Source organism: Solea senegalensis, linkage group LG5 (assembly GCF_019176455.1).
Source record: "Solea senegalensis isolate Sse05_10M linkage group LG5, IFAPA_SoseM_1, whole genome shotgun sequence".
Classification (NCBI taxonomy): domain Eukaryota; kingdom Metazoa; phylum Chordata; class Actinopteri; order Pleuronectiformes; family Soleidae; genus Solea; species Solea senegalensis.
In genome coordinates this window covers 19,093,121-19,112,356 of record NC_058025.1, presented here as the reverse complement: position 1 = coordinate 19,112,356, position 19,236 = coordinate 19,093,121, and the positions used below count along the sequence as shown (strand labels likewise).

Genomic DNA, 19,236 nt, shown 5'->3' with positions numbered 1-19,236 from the left:
GGTTGTTTAAAACTGTTAATGTATTGCTCAATGTTGGAAGTAAGTATTTGTGTGTTGAGCAATGTTTAAAGTAAGTATCAGTATGTTGATCAAGGTTTGAAGTGAGTATCAATGTTATTAGATCCTGAGAAGGGGGGATGTTCTGATATGATATGCAGAGTGCATATAATTGTAGTTCCGGACATGGCCACAAGGTGGACCTACCGATGTAAGTAAATACAAGGTCAACTGCATGAGTAAGCTAGTAGAACCAGGGACACTGAACATGTAACACACGGTTATCATTATGCTCGTTCAATAAAGTTGAGCACAAGCTCATTCTGGATTCTACAACGTTTATGATTCAATTCATTAAACAACACAACTATCTTTGGAATTAAATATGATTTGACACAATCCAAAAGTCCAGAAATCCGTTTATTTCAGTTTGTTTTCAGTTTTCACAACAGTTTAAATTACAGGAGTGAAAAGCAGCTGTCTGTCTCTCTCTGTACATGTTCACTAAAAAAACATAAAAACCCCTCTGGTTTAAAGTGTCTTTTCCAACAATAACCACATGTTCTTTCCGTGTATTTAGTAAAGATCTGATGTCAAGCTCGTTCATCCTCATCCTTCTCTCACCTCCAGTAAAATAAACAGTATTTTCTTATAAGAATGTCATCAACACAAATAAATGATATATAAAAAAAGACAAGACAACTGTGTTCAAGAAAATACATTTGTTTGAATTAAACCAAACATTCACTCAAGGTGACAGGAATCATCTTCATCATTCATCACAATGTATCTAGTAAACAGATAAACATGAATCCTGACGGACAAAAGTATCCTTTTAAGTTGCTGCGTTCACATGAACGTGTGTCCGAAATGTTATCACCTCAGAGCAGAGGCCGTGATCTGTGTTTCACTCACACTCAAACATGGACATGTGCACTGACAATTTATATTGTTTGAATGTTGGTTTAACGTCACAGGTGTGAGAGGGGGGCTATAAATAAATCATCTCATAAACCTCTATATGACAGTCAAATTAAAGATGAATTGTGGGTTCACGACAAAGGGAATATTTGCATTGCATTACGGGCGAACGTTTGCCTACAGGATCGTATTATGTGCAAATACTGGCCCATTCTCCCCCAAACAAAACAAATGTCATTACAGTAATAGTATGGTAATTACCATATTATGATGTTGTTACTGTACTGCTACATAAAGTGTCCTTATCTCAACACTCATTGGCTTCTGCAGCATCATGACACATTCATTTTTCACTCAAGTTCAAATATTTTAACTAAAGCGAATAGTGCAAAATGTGTGAGTTAACAGAAATAATGGAAAAAAACTGTTTTGTTTACGGCAGCTTCATGGGACAAGTATAAATGTCATGTTATCATTATTTTACTAAAAAAATTATTAAAACACTGAAATCACTTTACCGTTAACTGGGGTCAGAAACAAAATGAGTTAGGGGTTATATCATTTTTAGACCAAGAATTGTGAAGAAACGATAATCTGGAATAACCTGGAAAGAACTGAACATTACAGTTTTCATTGTTCCATCTCTAGATCACATAACATGCAAAGGGCCTTTTTTCATAAAATATGCAGAAGTTTTGCGTCTCATTTCCATCATATTACATGTAGTAAAAAAAACACACATACTGGATATTCATCATGTTTGTTCTCTAAAGCTCAAATTTGGTGTACTGTGAGGTGTAATAAACACTGAAGCCTCTTGGGGTGCTAGAGAGGCTTCAGTGTCTGTGCTCTCCATGGGGAATGGAACAGTTGATGGTAACTGATCATCCTGCGACATGTTTGTGCGTTGCTATTTTTGCTTTTTCCCCCCAAACAGACCAGAGCCTCAGTCCACTGTGTCACACTTTTGTTCATGTTCAAAACCTCGTAAAAGATGAAGACAATTTAGTCACGGTTAAGTAAAAAAAAAGTGTTTTACGCTGTTCTTCTTCATCTCCTTGAAAGTTGTTTTTATAATCAGTTCATCTGCTGTAGAAGGTGTTGAACCTCCCCGTCTCAAAGACACATCACACAACTAACGTCTACTTCATGCCAAAAGTACTGCACAGAAAATAAACACTGAAAGTAAAAAAAATTGTTGTTGTGCTGGTGCACGTTATCTACGTGCATGATTATAGTGACATTTTTAAACATTTCAAATCATATAAATGTGCATAAACATAAATACTAATAATTCATCTTTTGTCTTGCACAGAGAGGCAGAGAAACACAAACCTTTCATCTCCACAACAAAGATCAAACTCTGTCATCAATAAGAACCTTACAAGTGAAAACACCAACAAAAAAAGGAAATGTTTAATAAATGGTATTTGGTGCATTTGTACTGATATCATCTCAGTCATGTTGAACACGGGTTCTTTTCATCATCTTTGCATTGATTCATGTCTTTCAGTCTTTTCCTTCTTATTCCTGTGGCCCATGATCCCTGTGTGTGACCACCAGAGTTTTCCATGATAACTGGATGCGTGTGACTCTTGGTGATGTTGGTGATGGTCATTCAACATTGAGAACACCATCTGTTACACCTCATATGGGATGAAGTGATCATTCTTCAATTCTCCAGTATGAAAGTAATAGTGAAGTGTCAAATTAACATCAATTCTGATTCGGACTCACAGTAAAAATTAAATATGAAGAGTTTATTGATTGATATTGATTATTGCTTTACTGTGTTAATATCACATTAGAACAATGCGATGCAACAGTGAATTTGCCAAATACTAATAAATCAAATGTACTATGTTGCTACAGATGGTGAAGCTATGACCAGTCTGAAAAGCTTCAGAGCATATCAGTATTTTCACAGGATAAGGACAGTTCATCACAGAGCCTTTCTCAGATCAACTGTTAAAACAAACGTCCAATGTTTGAGGCAAAGAACATATGACACTGCGAACATTAGATTAACAGAATAAGAGACATTCATTCGTCAGTTCAATCCTGTGTCTCTATGTTAAAGGACAAGTGTGAAGAATTTAGAGGGATGTGACAACAAAATGGAAAATAATATTTACTATTGCATTTTCAATAACTTATTATCAGCTCAAAATGAAGACCTGTTGTGACCTGAAGGCTTTTTGAAATTTGATGCTACCTGAAGGCCACCGTAGTTTCTCATATGGGGAAATGACCTGCTGTTTATGGAAATTAAACTAATGTTTTGTTAATGAAGTCATAAAGAAGTTACTTTGAATTAAAGTTGCTATAATTGATGCAAATACAACCATCACATTTGTGTTGGTATTGTGAACTCAGGATCGTGAGAAAGTATGATTCTAAACCCACAGTAGAAATGACTGATTTGATTGAATAGTTTCTCACGTTCTGTGCCTCAGTTCACTCTGCGTTCTCTGCCCTTCAGTCGGCACCTGATAGTTAAACATTACTGGTTTTGCTTTTGCCTCTAGCGCCACCTGTGCTGCTCTTACTCTCCGACTTCCTGCCTGGTGAGTTCTGACATGTGGGGGGTTTGATCCCTGAGCCTGACTGACCTCCACTGTTGTTGTTATTGTTGTTGTGATTAGTGTTTCCACTCAGCGTCTCCATGATCGAGCGGAACGTCCCAAATGGACGCTTGCTCTCAGAGCTTCCTGTTGGAGTCCTCTCCTTCCCATGATGCCCTTTGGTTGGTTCCGCCTCCTGACTCGAGCTCTTGTGGACCTGCTCGTCAAAAGTGACCCTCAGCTTAAGGTTCTGGGACGTCTTCCTGCGAGATGATGGAGACTTCAGTGCACTTTTGGGGCTGGTGGCAACTTTCAGACCATTGGCACCGTCCTGGGAGTCGATGGAAGAGTCTGGCGTTTTACTCTCTGCAGCGTCGGGGTCACTGGAGGTGGGAGATGGGTTGCAACCAATGCTGTCAACTGACTTTGACCCACTGAGAGAGAACACCTGCTTCCTCTCAACTGTGGAGGAGGAGGTGGGAAGGTGCTTTTTCATCATCAAATTAAGGTGGTTTGATGCAGACTCATCCTCCGTGATTGGCAGGTGGGAGGGCCTATCAGGGCGTTGAGCATTTGGGGGCGGGGCTCCTTGGTTTTTACCTTCTTCTGGCGGATAACCATCTGAATCTGACTCACTGAGAGAGCGTTGCATGATCTGTTTGAGTCTTGCTAATTTGAGCTCCCTCCTCTCCATTAACCCTGCCCTGCGGCCCCCAGGGGCCCCGGCACCACAGGAGCCGTCTCTGCTCAGGCTGCCTGCTGGAGGCAACCTCTCTTTGGGACACAGCGTGTCTGACATGTCTTTCCCCAATAGCTGCCGTAGCACGGAGTCTTGACTCACCCCACCCTGACGAACTAACCATTGACCATCCCCTGGAGTCCCCTCTGCGGTCAACATCATCTCTGGCCACGCCTCCACGGAGGGCTGATGGGAACTGGAGTCCAGAGAGGGAGAGAGAAATCATACTTTACCTTTAAAAGCTTCTTAGTGTGTTTCTTCATGTTTCTCATTATTACTCTAAGTCACTTTTCCAAACTGCTACATTGTGGCACAGTTTTCGCTGCTACATCTTGATTTCCGTTTGTTAAAGAGCAGCAATTCTAAATGTGTGGTTTGCTACAAGGTTTGGACTGGTGTAAAAATGTGTGTGTGTGTGTGTGTGTGTCTGTGTGTGTTACCTAGGTGACCGGGTTGGTGTCCCCTCTGCCTTGTTGGGGTCCATCAGTCTCTGCAGTTGTTTCTGTAGTGCCATCCTCTCTGTGGCCTGTCTGCATGATGAGAAAATACACAGATGTCAGAGTGAACACTGACACAAGCTCACAACTCTTCCTGGTGACAAAAACTAACTTAAAGGGGACATATTATGCAACATTTTTAATCATTTTAATACTTATATTTGGGACTCTGGAGGCCCTACCAGTCGCCAAAGTGTGGAAAAAGAATACTCAGTCATGTTTTCGTGGTCCCCCTTAGTGTAAGTATAGGCGATAAAACACTCGATGTTGAATTCCATGCGCTTATGACGGCAGCATGCGCATTTCACCGCGAATGTTACCACCCACCAGTAAGTTTATTTGGAGAGCTCCACCTTAGCTCCACCTTAGCTCCACCATGTCCCTGCGAGAGTGCAGGCGAGGGAGGTAGAGCGGTATTATGTCAACGCGGAGGGAGATGTGTGCTGTTGGTGGCTGCACAGCCTCAGAGGATTTTATATATGAAGCTAATGTGCCGGATAAAGTCAGCAAACGTGTGTTCGTGTGTTCGCACCACTTCACACTTCACTGCGGCCAGCGATCGCCGTATTTAGTCAGCGACCGTATTTCACCGACGTACAAACAAACACATTTTTAAGAACAGGTCAAACAGAGCTCATACCTGACCATTCTGACACGTCCTAATTATAAATATTTGTTCAGTACGAGCTGAGCGAGTGAGTGCAGGGACAAATCAGAAACCCCCTGGAAAAAGCATGTTCATTAGGACACTAAAGAACTATTTTAATTGGGGAAATAGGTTATAATATGTCCCATTTAAACATATCAGAATGAAAGTTCAAAATATAAATGAAGTAGCTCTTTTTCAAAGATAAATCTTTATTAATACTGTATACTAATATCAGTTAGTTCACTAGAATATGAACCAGATGTTGTTTGCTATCTCTGACCAACACTTTCAGTGCAGAAAGTAAGTTGCTCTTCTTCTTTAAGGTTTTGTAGCAGTATTCATATTACTGCCTTGTTTCTGTTTCCTTCACACACCTTAACTGGATTATTAGTCCTTTCTTCCTCTTCAGTTATTCTTTAAACATCACGTTCAAGAAAACATGAGGTCACTTTAACCTTTGACCACAAAAATCTATTCAGTGTATCATTGAGTCTAAGTGGACAAAAGAAATACCCTCAAGATATTCATCCGATATCATGATCCCAAGAATAGGACGGACAATCCAAAAACATAACAAATGATTTCTGGCTGTCGAGAGAAACTGTAACTCAAACATAAGCTAGACTAACACAGACTAACGGCAACTTACTCATTCAGCTGCTTGGTGAGTTTAACAACCTGTGACGCCAGGGACATGCACGTTTCTACAACGACCAAGTACCGAGCACAGGTCGTGTGACCCTGCCGTTCAGCACTCTGGGAAGGCCGCTCCCCTGCTTGGTTCTGGACTGTTACATTAGAGCCGTACTCCACCAGCGTCTGAAAACACACACAAGCATCGCAGGTCAGCCAACAGGAAGCAGACACACTGATAACATCCTCTTCCAGCAGGGTAAAAAAAACAGTCTGCTTCCACTGCAGGAAAAATCTCACGGTGTAAAACATGTGCTAAAAGTAAAACACACTATAACACCATCTTCAGTTACTAACAAGCAGATTAATGTGATATTGACTCTTCAAAGGAAGATTTGACCAAAAATGGATGTGATCGTTAACATTTCCATCAGTGCGTGTCCAGCAGTCCACACCTGTATACAGGTGAGGTGTCCATACTGAGCTGCTACGTGGACTGCAGTGTTGCCATTCTGGTCAACCTCATCCAAAGAAATGGCCTGTTCCTGCATGAACTGCAGTAACCACAGCAAAACCTTCTCCTGTAGAGACAGAGAGACACAGAGCAACACAAAGAGTCAAGATAACACAATGATTTTTGAAAATATGCACAAATATGCAGTGTGTAACATGCTGGTGCAGTTCAGCTGTCTTCCACATGAAGGCAGTGCAACCTTTGCTGCGCTGCCGTGAGATAAGATGTGGCTCACAGTCTTATAGTCATCAAAAACTAACTTGTTAGTTACTACTTAGTTTAGTTTATGGAACAGGGAACAGGAAAATATGCTTTGTACCAGATTATAGTGTGTGTGCAGAGAGAGTACCAGACCTGCCAACCTTGAAAAAGTAATTTGAGTAGCAACTTACCAGGGATTTATTGTCAATGTTATTGTTCTTACATATTTTCAATGACCTTCTGGGTTGTCATTTTGGCTGATCACACATAATTAATATGTATCTCGCACATGCTTACTAATCACTTCTCCACTCACTTGTCTGTCAGATACTCAACATACAAATAGACAATGAAGAAAACAAGAAATATTTTAATGAAAAAGGCTATTCTTATTTAACATTTAATTTAAACCCATAAAGTTGCTTATATTATTCACTTTGAATGTAGGTCTTAATATATTTGACATAAGCTAACTGAAAATCACAAAGGACACGTTACATCCCTCCAACATGACTTTAACGGGACAGAAATAACTGAAAAATGTCCCTTACACAGACATTTTACATTACTTGTTTAGGTGTCCTGCCCTCTCTCTCCCTGTCAGTAACGTCAGTAAACGTCATGTTTATTACTGCAGGCGTGCGTGTACACACCATCATCAACATCATCCCTGTATTTGTTCTATTGTATTATTTCTGTGCCACGTGCACTTGTGTGAAACTGCTCCTGATCTGTTCCTTTAAAACAATCCTAGGCTACACTTGTGCAGCCTGTTGCAGCAGCGCTTGCTACTTTTTAACTGTAAAGTTCCTAACTGTGGAACTAATAAAAGACGTTCTTATTAGTGTTAAATTTTTTGAGCTGTGGCGTTAAAACGGACTACGGAGTACTTCACAATTTCACATTCTCAAACCTGGTCCATTTCGCATTGGAACTGTGTTCGGTGCCGCCCTCTTGTGGAAAACCGACTATCAAGATGGACCAAGACAAATAAATTTGATTTTGTCAGTTGCAATTTGGCGTCTCTCCGGCTCTCCACTTGTGTTTGACACTGGGATGGAAACGAGTGCAATAATTGGTCAAAGTCATCTTTTCCCAGCAGGCTAAAGTTGCTAAAGTTAGACCCATAGACTGTGTAGCCTGTGGGCTGCTGCACTGATGCACATAAACAGATGAACTGCAAGCCACTCCCTTTTCACATAGTTTGAAGTGAATCATCGTAGCAGCGTAGTTTAATGTTAAAATGCATAGAGGTTGGCAGGTCTGGGGTACTAACCAAATCCTGAAATGTAGGCTGCCCTACATTTGTGTTTCCGTTACTGTGGTAACAGTACCATGTTTGTGCATGTATTACCTGCCCATAGCGAGCTGCATAGTGGATCAGACTGGGATGTTCTCTGGTGCAGCTTAGCTCGGCGATGGCCTCCGTTTCACTCACCATCCACCTGACACACTCCAGGTGACCGTTCTGAAATCCACACACACAGAGACACACACAGTTAGGATCGCCAGGAGAAATTCTGTCACACTGTTGAAATTAGTGAATAAACAAGTTTCCTCAGTTGGTCTACCATTCTACTGCTGTTAAAAGAATGTAGAAGTTTACAACACACACACACACACACACACCTTGACGCCCAGGCCTGCAGGGGTGAGCTGCTGTTTGTTGCGTTCATTGAGGCAGTCTTCTCACACACACACACACACACACCTTGACGCCCAGGCCTGCAGGGGTGAGCTGCTGTTTGTTGCGTTCATTGAGGCAGTCTTCTCCCATAAGAGAGGTGAGATGCTGCAGACAGTCAGCGTGACCCTGAGATGCCGAGATGTGAAGTAGGTTGTTCCCGTCCTCGTCTGTGATCAACTCCAGGTTGTCTGCTGCCAGGTGAGGCTGGAGGAGGAAGAGGAGGAAGAGAAGGAGGAGGAGAAAGGAAAGTTGGGGGATGTAGGAGAGAAAATAAGGGGTGGAGAAGAAAGGTGAAGTAGGGCAGGGGCAAGTATGAGGTGTGAGGACAGAGGAGAGAAAGAGGATGAGAAACAAGAGGAATGTGGAGTAAGTCAGGTGTAGCGGGCAAAGGACAGGACCGGGAGAAAGGAGGCAAATGTAGGGATGAAAGAGGAGAGAGGGAAAAAAGAGCAGTTGCAAGTAGATGAGGAGGACCCGGAGGAGGAGGAAGAATTGGTGGTAGTAAATGACAAGGAAAAAAAAGGAAGGGAGAGAAAGAGAAATAAGAGAAAGGAAAGGAAACACGAAGGGAAGGGATAGAGTGGAGAAAGGTGGAAACAGGAAGGGGAGGAGAGAAATGGAAGGAAGTGAGAAAAGATAAAGGGATGACAGGGAAGGGGCAAGGTGAGGACGTCATATTAGATGGCACACCTCCTGCACCCGATTAGTCGGAACCTCTGATGACCTCAAACTCACCAGCAGGGAGATCTGTCCTTCTCTGACAATGTTGATAATGTTCTGGTTTTTCTTTGTCTCTTCATCCAACTCTCCTCCTCCTCCAAATACCCTCAGCCCACCACCTCCTCCTGTACCTCCTGCTCCTGCTCCTGCTCCTGCTCCTGGTCCTGGTCCAGCAGTCCAGGGCTTGGATCCATCCTGTCTGCCCATGCTGCATCCTGGTAGGGGGTACATGAGCCCTGGGCCACCTGCAGGCTCCACAGTGGGTCTCTGTGTCTGGGAGTCTGGGTAGACCCGAGCAGACAGCAGTTTGTCTGGAGGACATCAGTCAAACATGTCACTGGGATCATCCACACAAAGACAAAAGAAAGGCTTTAGAACGTTCAGGACATACCTGCATCAGAGAATGATGAGAGGGAGGAAGGGCAGCTGAGGAGACCTGAGGATAGTGGCTCTGGCTGATAACCTCCTCCAGTTTGGGAACGGTGGAGATGGTGGAGGTCTGGATCCATCGATTTGGACTTCCTTAAGTCTGACCACTTCACTGGAGACAGAACACAGTACTGCAAATAAAAGATACAGGTATCAGTGACACACATCCATTCAATCTGGGCAATCATATACTAACAATTATTATCATGGTATAATTTTGGTCACAAAACAATAACAAAGGTTAGATGTTCAATACTGACACTTTCTGCTTTAAAAAAAAGAGGTAAGTTTTCTAATGAGGTGGCTGTGTGAGGTATAGACACGTAAGATAAGATAAGACAGAATAAGAGCATAAAATCAACTCCGGTTAACTTTAACTAACAAAAGACTCACCTTATGAAATCCACATAAGCTTGAATCTATGATACCATAAGAATATGTTTGACTCTTTGTCTCATTGTTAAGCAGTTCTGTTTGTTTTTAAACAGGAAACTGAAGTATTTGATACTCTGTAAAATGCTCACTCTCCCACACCAAAGTCCATATTATAGATGAAATCAGCAAACAGATCAGGATCAAATCATGGCACAGAAGAATCCTTGATCAATTACTGCTTCAATTAGTAAGTTCAAATGTGTTTTGTAACTCTGGTGTTTCATTCAGATTGACCTAAGGGACACAACATTAACAAATGAGGCAGCTGTTGACCAGCAAGTGATGTGTCCCTGTGAGCTAAAAATGCTTATTTTTATTATGGATTTTGGAGTGGGTAATATACAAAGTGACCCAAACGTCAGTTTTCTGCTGGAAAAGGCTGTTTAATGGTGAGATAGGTGGGCAGGTGATCACTGTTCGTGTTCTTATGATGATAATGATTAAGGTTTTAATAAAGTTAATATTTGTTGCCATTAATCACAAAACTTAACTACAGGTTATTCTGCATCTACCGGGGTCTGTGCACTGCTGCTTCCAAGGTTCAGCGATTCATTGTGTGATAACGTAGAACTCTTCAGCCCTCCACCCCGGTTCCTCTCCAGGGTGCCCCCACCCAGGTTACTCCCTGTCACCGAGCGCTTGTCATGGGGGACACGTGGCAGAGTGGACATCTGCTGACTGGACTTAATATAAGGTACGTCGAGGATCTCGTCCATGTCCAGGTCGTAGTGTTCCAGCTCCCCGAACAGGGCCTGAGGGTTGTTCCCACCAACAACACCGACGCCAATGCTACTGGGGCCTTTCGCCTTTCCTCCTGATCCATCAGAGGGGGAGGAGGTGTGATTGGGCTTTTCTGAGCTGGGGTCCTCTTTACTGCCCTCCCCCAGCTCCCCTAGCCCAACACCCTGGACCTTCCCATCAGATTCAGAGTCGTTGTTCTCTGGTTGGTGTTTGAGAGGCGAGACTCTCTTCACTGGCCGGAACTTACTGTGGACCTCAGCAAGCCCTGTGGGTTTGATTCCCACACCACTGTGAGAGGAAATGCTTCGACTCCAGTTGATAGCCAGAGCTGCACAACAAGAAGAGATGGTGAGAGATCAACCTAAGTCCTAGTGCATTACACCTCTGATGTCACTTCTGTTTGTTTGCACACAGCTCTGTGTCCCTGTCCTTGTCTAGTGAAAATAAATTCTAATTTCTAATTTTGTAATGTCTAAGGAAAACCTCTGTGATCTCCAGTGGTATTTACCAATCTGGAATTTGCCTAATGTGCATAGAATTTTTTTTTATTTTGGACAGACCATAATATGGTCACACAAAGAGCATATTATGTCACAGAACGTTAGCAAAAAAGGCGTTGGCCAACAGACAATTTATAAAAAAAACAAAAAACAGTTAAGTAGTATGGCTTTGTTGAAAGTCAACTGTGTATTGTGTGATATGTAAACTTTGCCACACAAAATACAATACCATAAATCATGAAAAAAGACAGCTAATTATAACATTCCTGAGGCATGAATGTATTTGTATGTCATTATATACAGTATATTGATAACCAGTGTTGTAAATAATAATGATAATAATGAAATAAAAATGATAAAATACATCAGGACCATTAAAATTTCCACAAAACTGGGTGGCAAAACACTGAGTTATCTCCTATGGATGCAGTGCATATACATCTATGCTGCAGTGGTGTCTTTATCAATCTGTATAGAAATTGTTTTCCGTGCATATTTTGGTGCAGAGTCAAAACTATGTGGAAATAAGGCATTAGCATCACCAGGTCATTACTTTGTTACCTGGTCTCTCCTCAACTTGACCATCGCTCCTCCTGGACAGCTCTGGGATGCTCTTCAGAGACGTCACTGAATACTGCAGGATAAGGTAAGAACATTATTTGCAACATGAAGCGGACACTGATGCAGTATTGAACCTCCTGTTCATTGCTGTTGTGAGCCTCGTTTGGTGAGGAGGCAAGGCATTTATTGACCAAGAAGTAGCCGAACCTCACCAGCAGAGAGGACCTCATCTTTGCATTCAGAGTGTTTGCTCATGTCATTGAGCAAACACTCTGGGTCAACCAATTACGGCTATTAGAGTACAGAGTCATTTAGGAAAGATTTGACTGAAATATTATCAGCTTTAAATTTATCGCTTTTGATAAAAGTAACTGAACATCACATCCTTAAGACTGGATTTGTTGCTAAATTCCCTGTCGAATGTGTACTTTCACACTGTATATATGAATGTGAGTTATTCCAGTAAGAGGCGCGCAAAACACTGACCTCCATTTCTGATTGAACAGAAGGACATCGGCAAACTCTCGACAGCAACTAACATTCAGAACATCACATCATGTAAACAGCACCCAGCGTGACTGATGCAAAATTCGGGTGTCTGCTCAAGACTTTGTACACTCACTGCACAAAACAATTTGTTTATTTACTGGATTTGTTGCAAATGCATTTATACTCATTCACTTCATTTTAACGAGGTGTCACTCGGACTAGAGATTATCTGACAATATTATGAGTGTCACTATTTAAATCATTATGTGGTATTTATCGCAGGATAAAGGGAATGTGAATAGAATTCAGTTAACTGGCTGAAGAAGGAGTTAATAGTGGGATAATGGCAGACAGAAGTGAAAAGAATGCAACGCCTCCAAATCCTAATCCACTTATGTTTTTAGGCTCAGGTTGTTTTCTTCAGTTGGGCAGATACTGTGACATATTGTTATACAAATGTCTTGGAATATATCAACTGTTGCAAAATGACTGTTTTGCCATATTATTCTTATTATGAGTTCCCCTGTGATCCCACCCCTGATCAAGATCAACACTGTTATGCTTTGTTTTTATCCTTGTAAAAAACCAACATACAGGCCTTGCTGCCTCACACAGTTTTGTTATATTTTATATTTAAAGGAGGTTCATACTGACCACGGAATCATCTGAGAAGTCGATCTCATCCAGGTCCAGGTATTCAGGAGCCTCCATCTTCATACCACATCATCAGACTCAGACACAGCTGCTGACAAAAAAGAAACAACACTAGGATCAGGAAGCTGAAGCTGATGCAGGAAACATATGTTTCTGTCTTTCTGATAAACTGCTGCTCGCCATCTAGAGAGGAAATTACGGCAAAGAGTATTTTTCCCTCTCACCACCCAACAAAGGCCCAATGTAAAGTCAGACACTTCTGATTTCTGAAACCATTTACAGTTGTGAAGTGCACAAAGTGGCTGAACTGATCAAAGGCAGCAAACAGCAGGATAATCACGACTAGTCACAGAGCAAAATACAAGGATTTAAATCTGCAGCAGCATGCCACCGGAACCAATGCAAGAGGAAGAAACAATCAACTGTAAAGCAGTGTTTCCCACAGGATTTTAGACTGTGGTTGGAGGGTCTCTGACCCTCGGGGTGGGGGTGTGTATACATTTTCGGGCGTGTGTATTTTGAGAACACTGAAAGTAATTTAAATTGCTGTATACGAACATAACAGGTTGGTAACATCCATAAGAACTTTCAAAGGAATACTTCAAATTAAATCTTGAAAAAAAAAAAAACAATGACACAAAGTCATTAATTCATTAATCTTCATATATACATATGCATACTTTTACAGTACAGTTAAGTATACAGTAAATAAACAAGACATTTAAATAGGCATATTTCTACCTCACGTGATCGGATCGTGATTGGTTATCAGTTTATTTAAACTCACTAATCGGTGATCGGAAATCCTGATCGTGTAAAGTGTAAATAAAGTGTAAATCGTGAAAATAGCCTAGACTGTTTGATTGTTAGTGGGGCCTACAGCTTCCAACTAATGAAACCCACTGGAATTCTAAGCATTTATCGTTTTCATATAATATTAATTTTATAAGCTCCAAGTGCTCTCTCCGTATCCAACATGAGGCCATTTCTGTCCTCTGGGGCTGGGGGGCATGACAGAAAATAATTGAGAACCTATGCAAAGCTTTATCCCTAAATCCAAATAATGATCTTTATGACATGGATCGAGTACAGTCACGATGAAGTGGAGATGAATGAGTGCACTTTATGTACCCTATCCCTCAATTCGGGCAAATTAGATGTTTTTACCTAATGTGTAAAAAGAGGTCCCCCCCACCCCATTCCCAAAATGGTGCAATCTTCAAAGTTATGATCTGGTTGTAACCTGAAGTTTCCCATATTTACGTATCAAGCTGTTATTGAATGGTGAAGCTGGCATAATGGCAAGTAAGAGATATAACTCTGGCGATTAAAAACATAAGAAAAGAAAACTGCGAGATGATGCCTTGCTGGCAAGTCTGAGCATGATGATGGTCAGAGCCACATCTTCCGGTGTACACGCCGCATGGCTGACCAAAGCTTTTTGTTAATTTTTGGAGTCTGCAGTTGTAATTATTTTACTATATTGTGATGCTGTTGTTAAGAAAGTTTTATTTATTACTGATGGTGCTGCTGTTGTTCTTTAACTTAATATATAAATGTTCAGATGTATATTTAATGTCAATTTTAAAATAATTATATTAAAGGTGGAACTCTCAAGGTTTTGTGTGCACGTGTGTTGCGGGGGGGGCCCATCTGACCAATTATGCTTAGGTCCCCAAAAGCTGAGCAGCAGTCCTGCTCATACTATCTTGAAATGCCGTCCCGTCCCACTGTCAGATATTGACACGGTGTTGCTGGACCGCACCAAATGCAGCAAAGACAGCTCCAGACAATGTCATATGAGTCTCTGGTGGACCCAAACGAGAATGTGGCGGGCCGGAAGGAAAGGAAATTTTGAATATCACTTAGCAGGAAGCAGAGGGTTTGTTGAGGATCTGTTGAGAGTTAAGGTTACTATTGAGGCGGCTGTCTGCTTCAGTTTACTTAACAATTACAAGCTTGTGGCCAAAAATAAATTTTAATATTTTTTCATCTTAAGCATTAAGTCCAATTATACAAAATGAATACAGGAACTATAATGCCACATACATGAAACAAAAAAACACCACCACCATAGCCCTCAATGATAATATTAAGGTTTTGCGTCTTTGACTTTGATCTCTCTTTGAATAACTTGTTTAGATTAGCTGGCTATTGAAGTTAATGATATTGATCACTGTCTGAAGTATTAAAAAGTAAGGATGGCTGGAAGATAAAGGTGCATCAATCTCTATCAAAAATAGAGCAAATGAGTACCAGTATACTGGGTAAAAACTTTCCCACTGGTGAAAAATCTGCACCTAGAATATAATGTGTGTCTGCCTGGCCCCTAAGCATGCACATTAGAGGCTTACTATATGTCAGTACCTCATACAACCATAACCATAAAAAACTGAACTACCCCTTTAAATAAACTGTAACACATATCTTTATGTTTTAAAGTGAATGAGTTTACTTCGGGCCTCAGCAGGAAAGTGCTGAGCTTCTGTATTTGAGTGGCTCTGTTTTCAGACTGTGTGGGAGGAACCACAGAACTAAAGCCGGTCAAAATAAGAGCCTCTGATTGCAGCTTTGAGGAAGAGTTAAGCCGAAACTTCCTTGATAACAACAGTTTAGGCCTGAAACCCGATGTCAAAAATAAGAGTAGATCAAAAAAAGGAGGGAGGAGGATGACTATTCTTTCTGTTTACGTGAACAGCTGACTCACCAGGCAATGAGACACAAAGGAAATCAGGCAGAGTTTTCTATGATTCTTTTCACACAGTAAAATTACTGATATTTTTCCCAAACACCATGCCAAAAATTCCCTCCAAACAAACTGTGTGATGTCACAGTTGCAAGACAACTGTGATTAGATGTATGATATTAACTTCAGTTAAATATTTATTGTGTTGTAGATTTAAAACTAGATGAAGCATTAACACATGACAACATCCAAATGTTAATGAACCAACCTATAACTTTATACAACTGTCATGCAAGTGTGAGAACTTACAGATATGAAGTGTTTTCAACATGTATGTGTATGTATGTGTAACTTAATAAATATTTCAAATAGTGATTTCTATTGGAAAAGGATTATTTGTTCTGCACTAGTTGAAGTCATGTTTGTTTCAAGTTTGCTTTGTCACTCATTCTGAGGTCCTGATGTCTCTATGGGTTTGAGGGTTTAAACTCTGTCATTCTGCCCTCGACTAAACCAAGCTGCACTACAAAGTGGAATGTGTAGTTTACAAGACAATTAAAAATTAGTGAATCTGATACTCATTATTGGCATGATTCAAAATCATCATTCATCAATCAAAATCATTGATACATAAACCCTAATTATCACATGAATGCTTCACAGGCTATAAAGAGAAACATAGACCACAGCCAGAACGTTAGTGAGGGCTGTGCATGTCTGCTATGCTGTTGTAATTATGTCATTGGCATGGACTTATTTTATGATAAAATAAGAAAAGAACAAAACAGAGATTTAGTTTTGAGCAGAAAAGTGGAAATAAAAAGAGGTAGCAAGCATTTTAATTGAGTCATGTTGTGTTATGTTGTCCTTTAAAGAAGAGTTATAGAGTTGCAGCATAGTTACTTATGACAATTACTGGTGGTAAATGTATTAGCAGTAATGTGTCATTAATAGCTTAGTTGTTTGTATAAAAGACTGAATTGGACTAATACCAGTATTGAGCCTTCCCTAGAGATAACGTCATGAATTGGCGTCCATCTACCATCGTCATGGTAACTGCACATCTAACCTGAACCAGAGCTGGTTATTGTGTGTTCACTCTCTCTGTAATGATAGCATGTCACCGCTGAGACTGAGGCTTTAATTTAAAATTACACGAAGACCTGATTACAGACACTAAATCCTGCAGAATGGACAGAGGCCAGGTTTAAATCTCATTAGTGTTAGAGAGACAGAACTGCACTAACTGTCAATGGTTAGAAACAATTTTCACACTGTTATTTAAAGATAATTTAAAGGGATAGTTCAGATTTTTTGATGTGATTGTATAAGGTACTAGCACATAATCCGTGCTGACAGTGCTTTGTGAGCCCCCTGTGATGACAATTGGCGCTTTTACTCGGCTCTACTACTATTTTTTGCTTTTCCATTACCGATAATACCTGGTACTGATTTAGTACCTGGTCGACACTTATAATGTCATCACTAGAAGAGTCATGTTGAGTGCGATGTTTGACACAGAAATCAAACCGAACAATGCTGAACTGCAGATCAGTTAAAAAGACTTATTAATCTCCAAATTAAGCATTTCTAAACTATTAATATTCAACAGAAGAGTCTGGTGTACTTGGCAACAGCACTGCCGAAAGCTGGAGATCGTGAGCCAAATCACAACCCGTTCAGATGTATTGTACATTGTACCATCAGTATTGGTATCAGTTATTGGCCCAAGCACTACCAATATATTCGCATGCATCCCTAGTTGTTGTTATTATTATTGTTATTTAGTCTGCTGATTATTGAATTCTTTCTGTTTTAGCTCAGAAACACTTCCAATCAGACAAACACTATGGATGGATGGATAAACCACTTTAGTTTAGAGTTTGAAACCACGCTGACTTACACTTATAATTAATACTGTCACGATCACAATGGTGAACATATATATTAGTGAGGAGGCCCTGGAAGAAAATACACTCAGGCTGAATAAAGTAGATGGCAGTATCAGCTCACATGTCTTATTTTTATTTGTTATTAAGGGAGACTTGACTAATAACCAGAGCAGGGCTATTTGTGTCAAGATTACAGTTCCTAACAGAGAGTATTTGAAGGCGAAAACAGTTAGTGAGGAGAGTTGAGCTGCTCTGTCCTCTCCTGACTCCACTTGATCCGCTCATACCTGCTCTACCTGCTATTATAGCAGCAGGGGGCTAATTAGCTTAGCGGCTAGCTTCGGGGATGCTAAAGTGGAAGCTAGCGTTAGCCAGACAGAGAGAAATTAGGAGAGAGGGAGAGACAGCTGGAAAAAAATAGGTCAGGAACAGAAAGCTCCTGTAATAAAAAAAATGCACACCAGTGGCTCAGTCTCCGTTTAAAGGTTATTGTCATGATACCGTACCTTGTCGAAGTCAAAGCGGCCGAAGGGAAGAGGCTGGTAGTGGATCTGCTAGCAGGAATACTTGGATCCAGCTGTGTTTTTTTCCTTGTGTCGCCTCGATGTCTTGAAAAGCACAAAGACTTTGACATATGGGCAGCACAGAGAGAACGAGCGACAGGAGGGCTCACTGTGAGCACATTTCTGACAACCGTGGACCGCTCACTAAAATAGCCCACATGAATTTGAACACTGTTAAGATCATTTTTATGGGACAAAACAAAAACAGACAATACAATTGTAATGTAAGAAGCTAAATTAGAGTAAAAAAAACTCTCTCTATTTATTCTGAAAGCTCTTTTCTATCAGGAAATAATCGAATGTAGGAATAATGAGAATACTATTGCCCACAGAAAATCCATTATACCAACCATTTTATATGATGTATCTCAAGTATTCAACCTGTCATTGTGCATATACAGTATTTCATAGTATTATATGTGTGTTGGTATTGTTTTCACATAATAATGACAATAACAATAATAATATAGCACATTTGTTCTATATTTTGTTTTATTTTATTTATTTACTGTCGAGCGTTTCACAGTCCGATTTGATAACACGGGCTGCAGTGGACGGTAACTGCAATGTGCCACGCCCACTGTCTCAGAATGAGTTTTTTTGTTTTTTGTTTTTTTTTTTGTCCTTTTTTCCCCCGTCTGCTGAGCCATCGTTGCAATGGACGATCTTTGAGGAGAGCAGCCGCTCTGGCAGAGAAGCCGTTACTTTCTCCGTTATCCTTATAATAAGACCACATCACCAAATACTACATTTACTTGAGTACTTAAGTGAGTACTTCAGGTTTAGATATGAATGATTTTGCTCTGTTGAATTTTCATTGCGGTACTGTTACTCTGTTACTCCGAATACTTTCAATATTATGAATAAATAATATTGTAAATTTGTCATCGTTTTTTTAAATCATCTGGATGTGGATGTCATTCTCTGTTACATAACTGAGACGTTTGTCTGGAGCAGAACAACTCAGAGGCTGCAGGTTATAATTGCCCTGTGTGTTTCCATAATGGCATTTTCTGAGTTTTAAAGATCACTTTAACTTTTTTTTACCGTCAACTGTGACACCTAGAGGCCAGATTTGACACTGACACTGGCGTTGATTGTGAAGCATTCAGTTTAAAACACGCAATTTAAGTTTACGTTTTAAGGTGAGACAACAGTTCTTTT

General features: G+C 40.6%; 1 protein-coding gene across 1 annotated transcript; it reads right to left on the bottom strand.

The window, feature by feature from the left end:
- Nucleotides 1–399: 399 nt before the first annotated feature.
- Nucleotides 400–18,123, bottom strand: LOC122769711 (synuclein, alpha interacting protein). Its single transcript, XM_044026478.1, has 13 exons — nucleotides 18,016–18,123; nucleotides 12,932–13,019; nucleotides 11,789–11,861; nucleotides 10,499–11,055; nucleotides 9,514–9,682; nucleotides 9,254–9,433; nucleotides 9,138–9,211; nucleotides 8,427–8,606; nucleotides 8,070–8,183; nucleotides 6,456–6,581; nucleotides 6,017–6,186; nucleotides 4,662–4,751; nucleotides 400–4,417 (listed from the first exon to the last, which is right to left on the bottom strand). The coding sequence occupies exons 2-13, from the start codon at nucleotides 12,992–12,994 to the stop codon at nucleotides 3,415–3,417; spliced, it is 2,799 nt and encodes a 932-aa protein (XP_043882413.1). The 5' UTR covers nucleotides 12,995–13,019; nucleotides 18,016–18,123; the 3' UTR covers nucleotides 400–3,414.
- Between the last annotated feature and the right edge of the window lie 1,113 nt (nucleotides 18,124–19,236).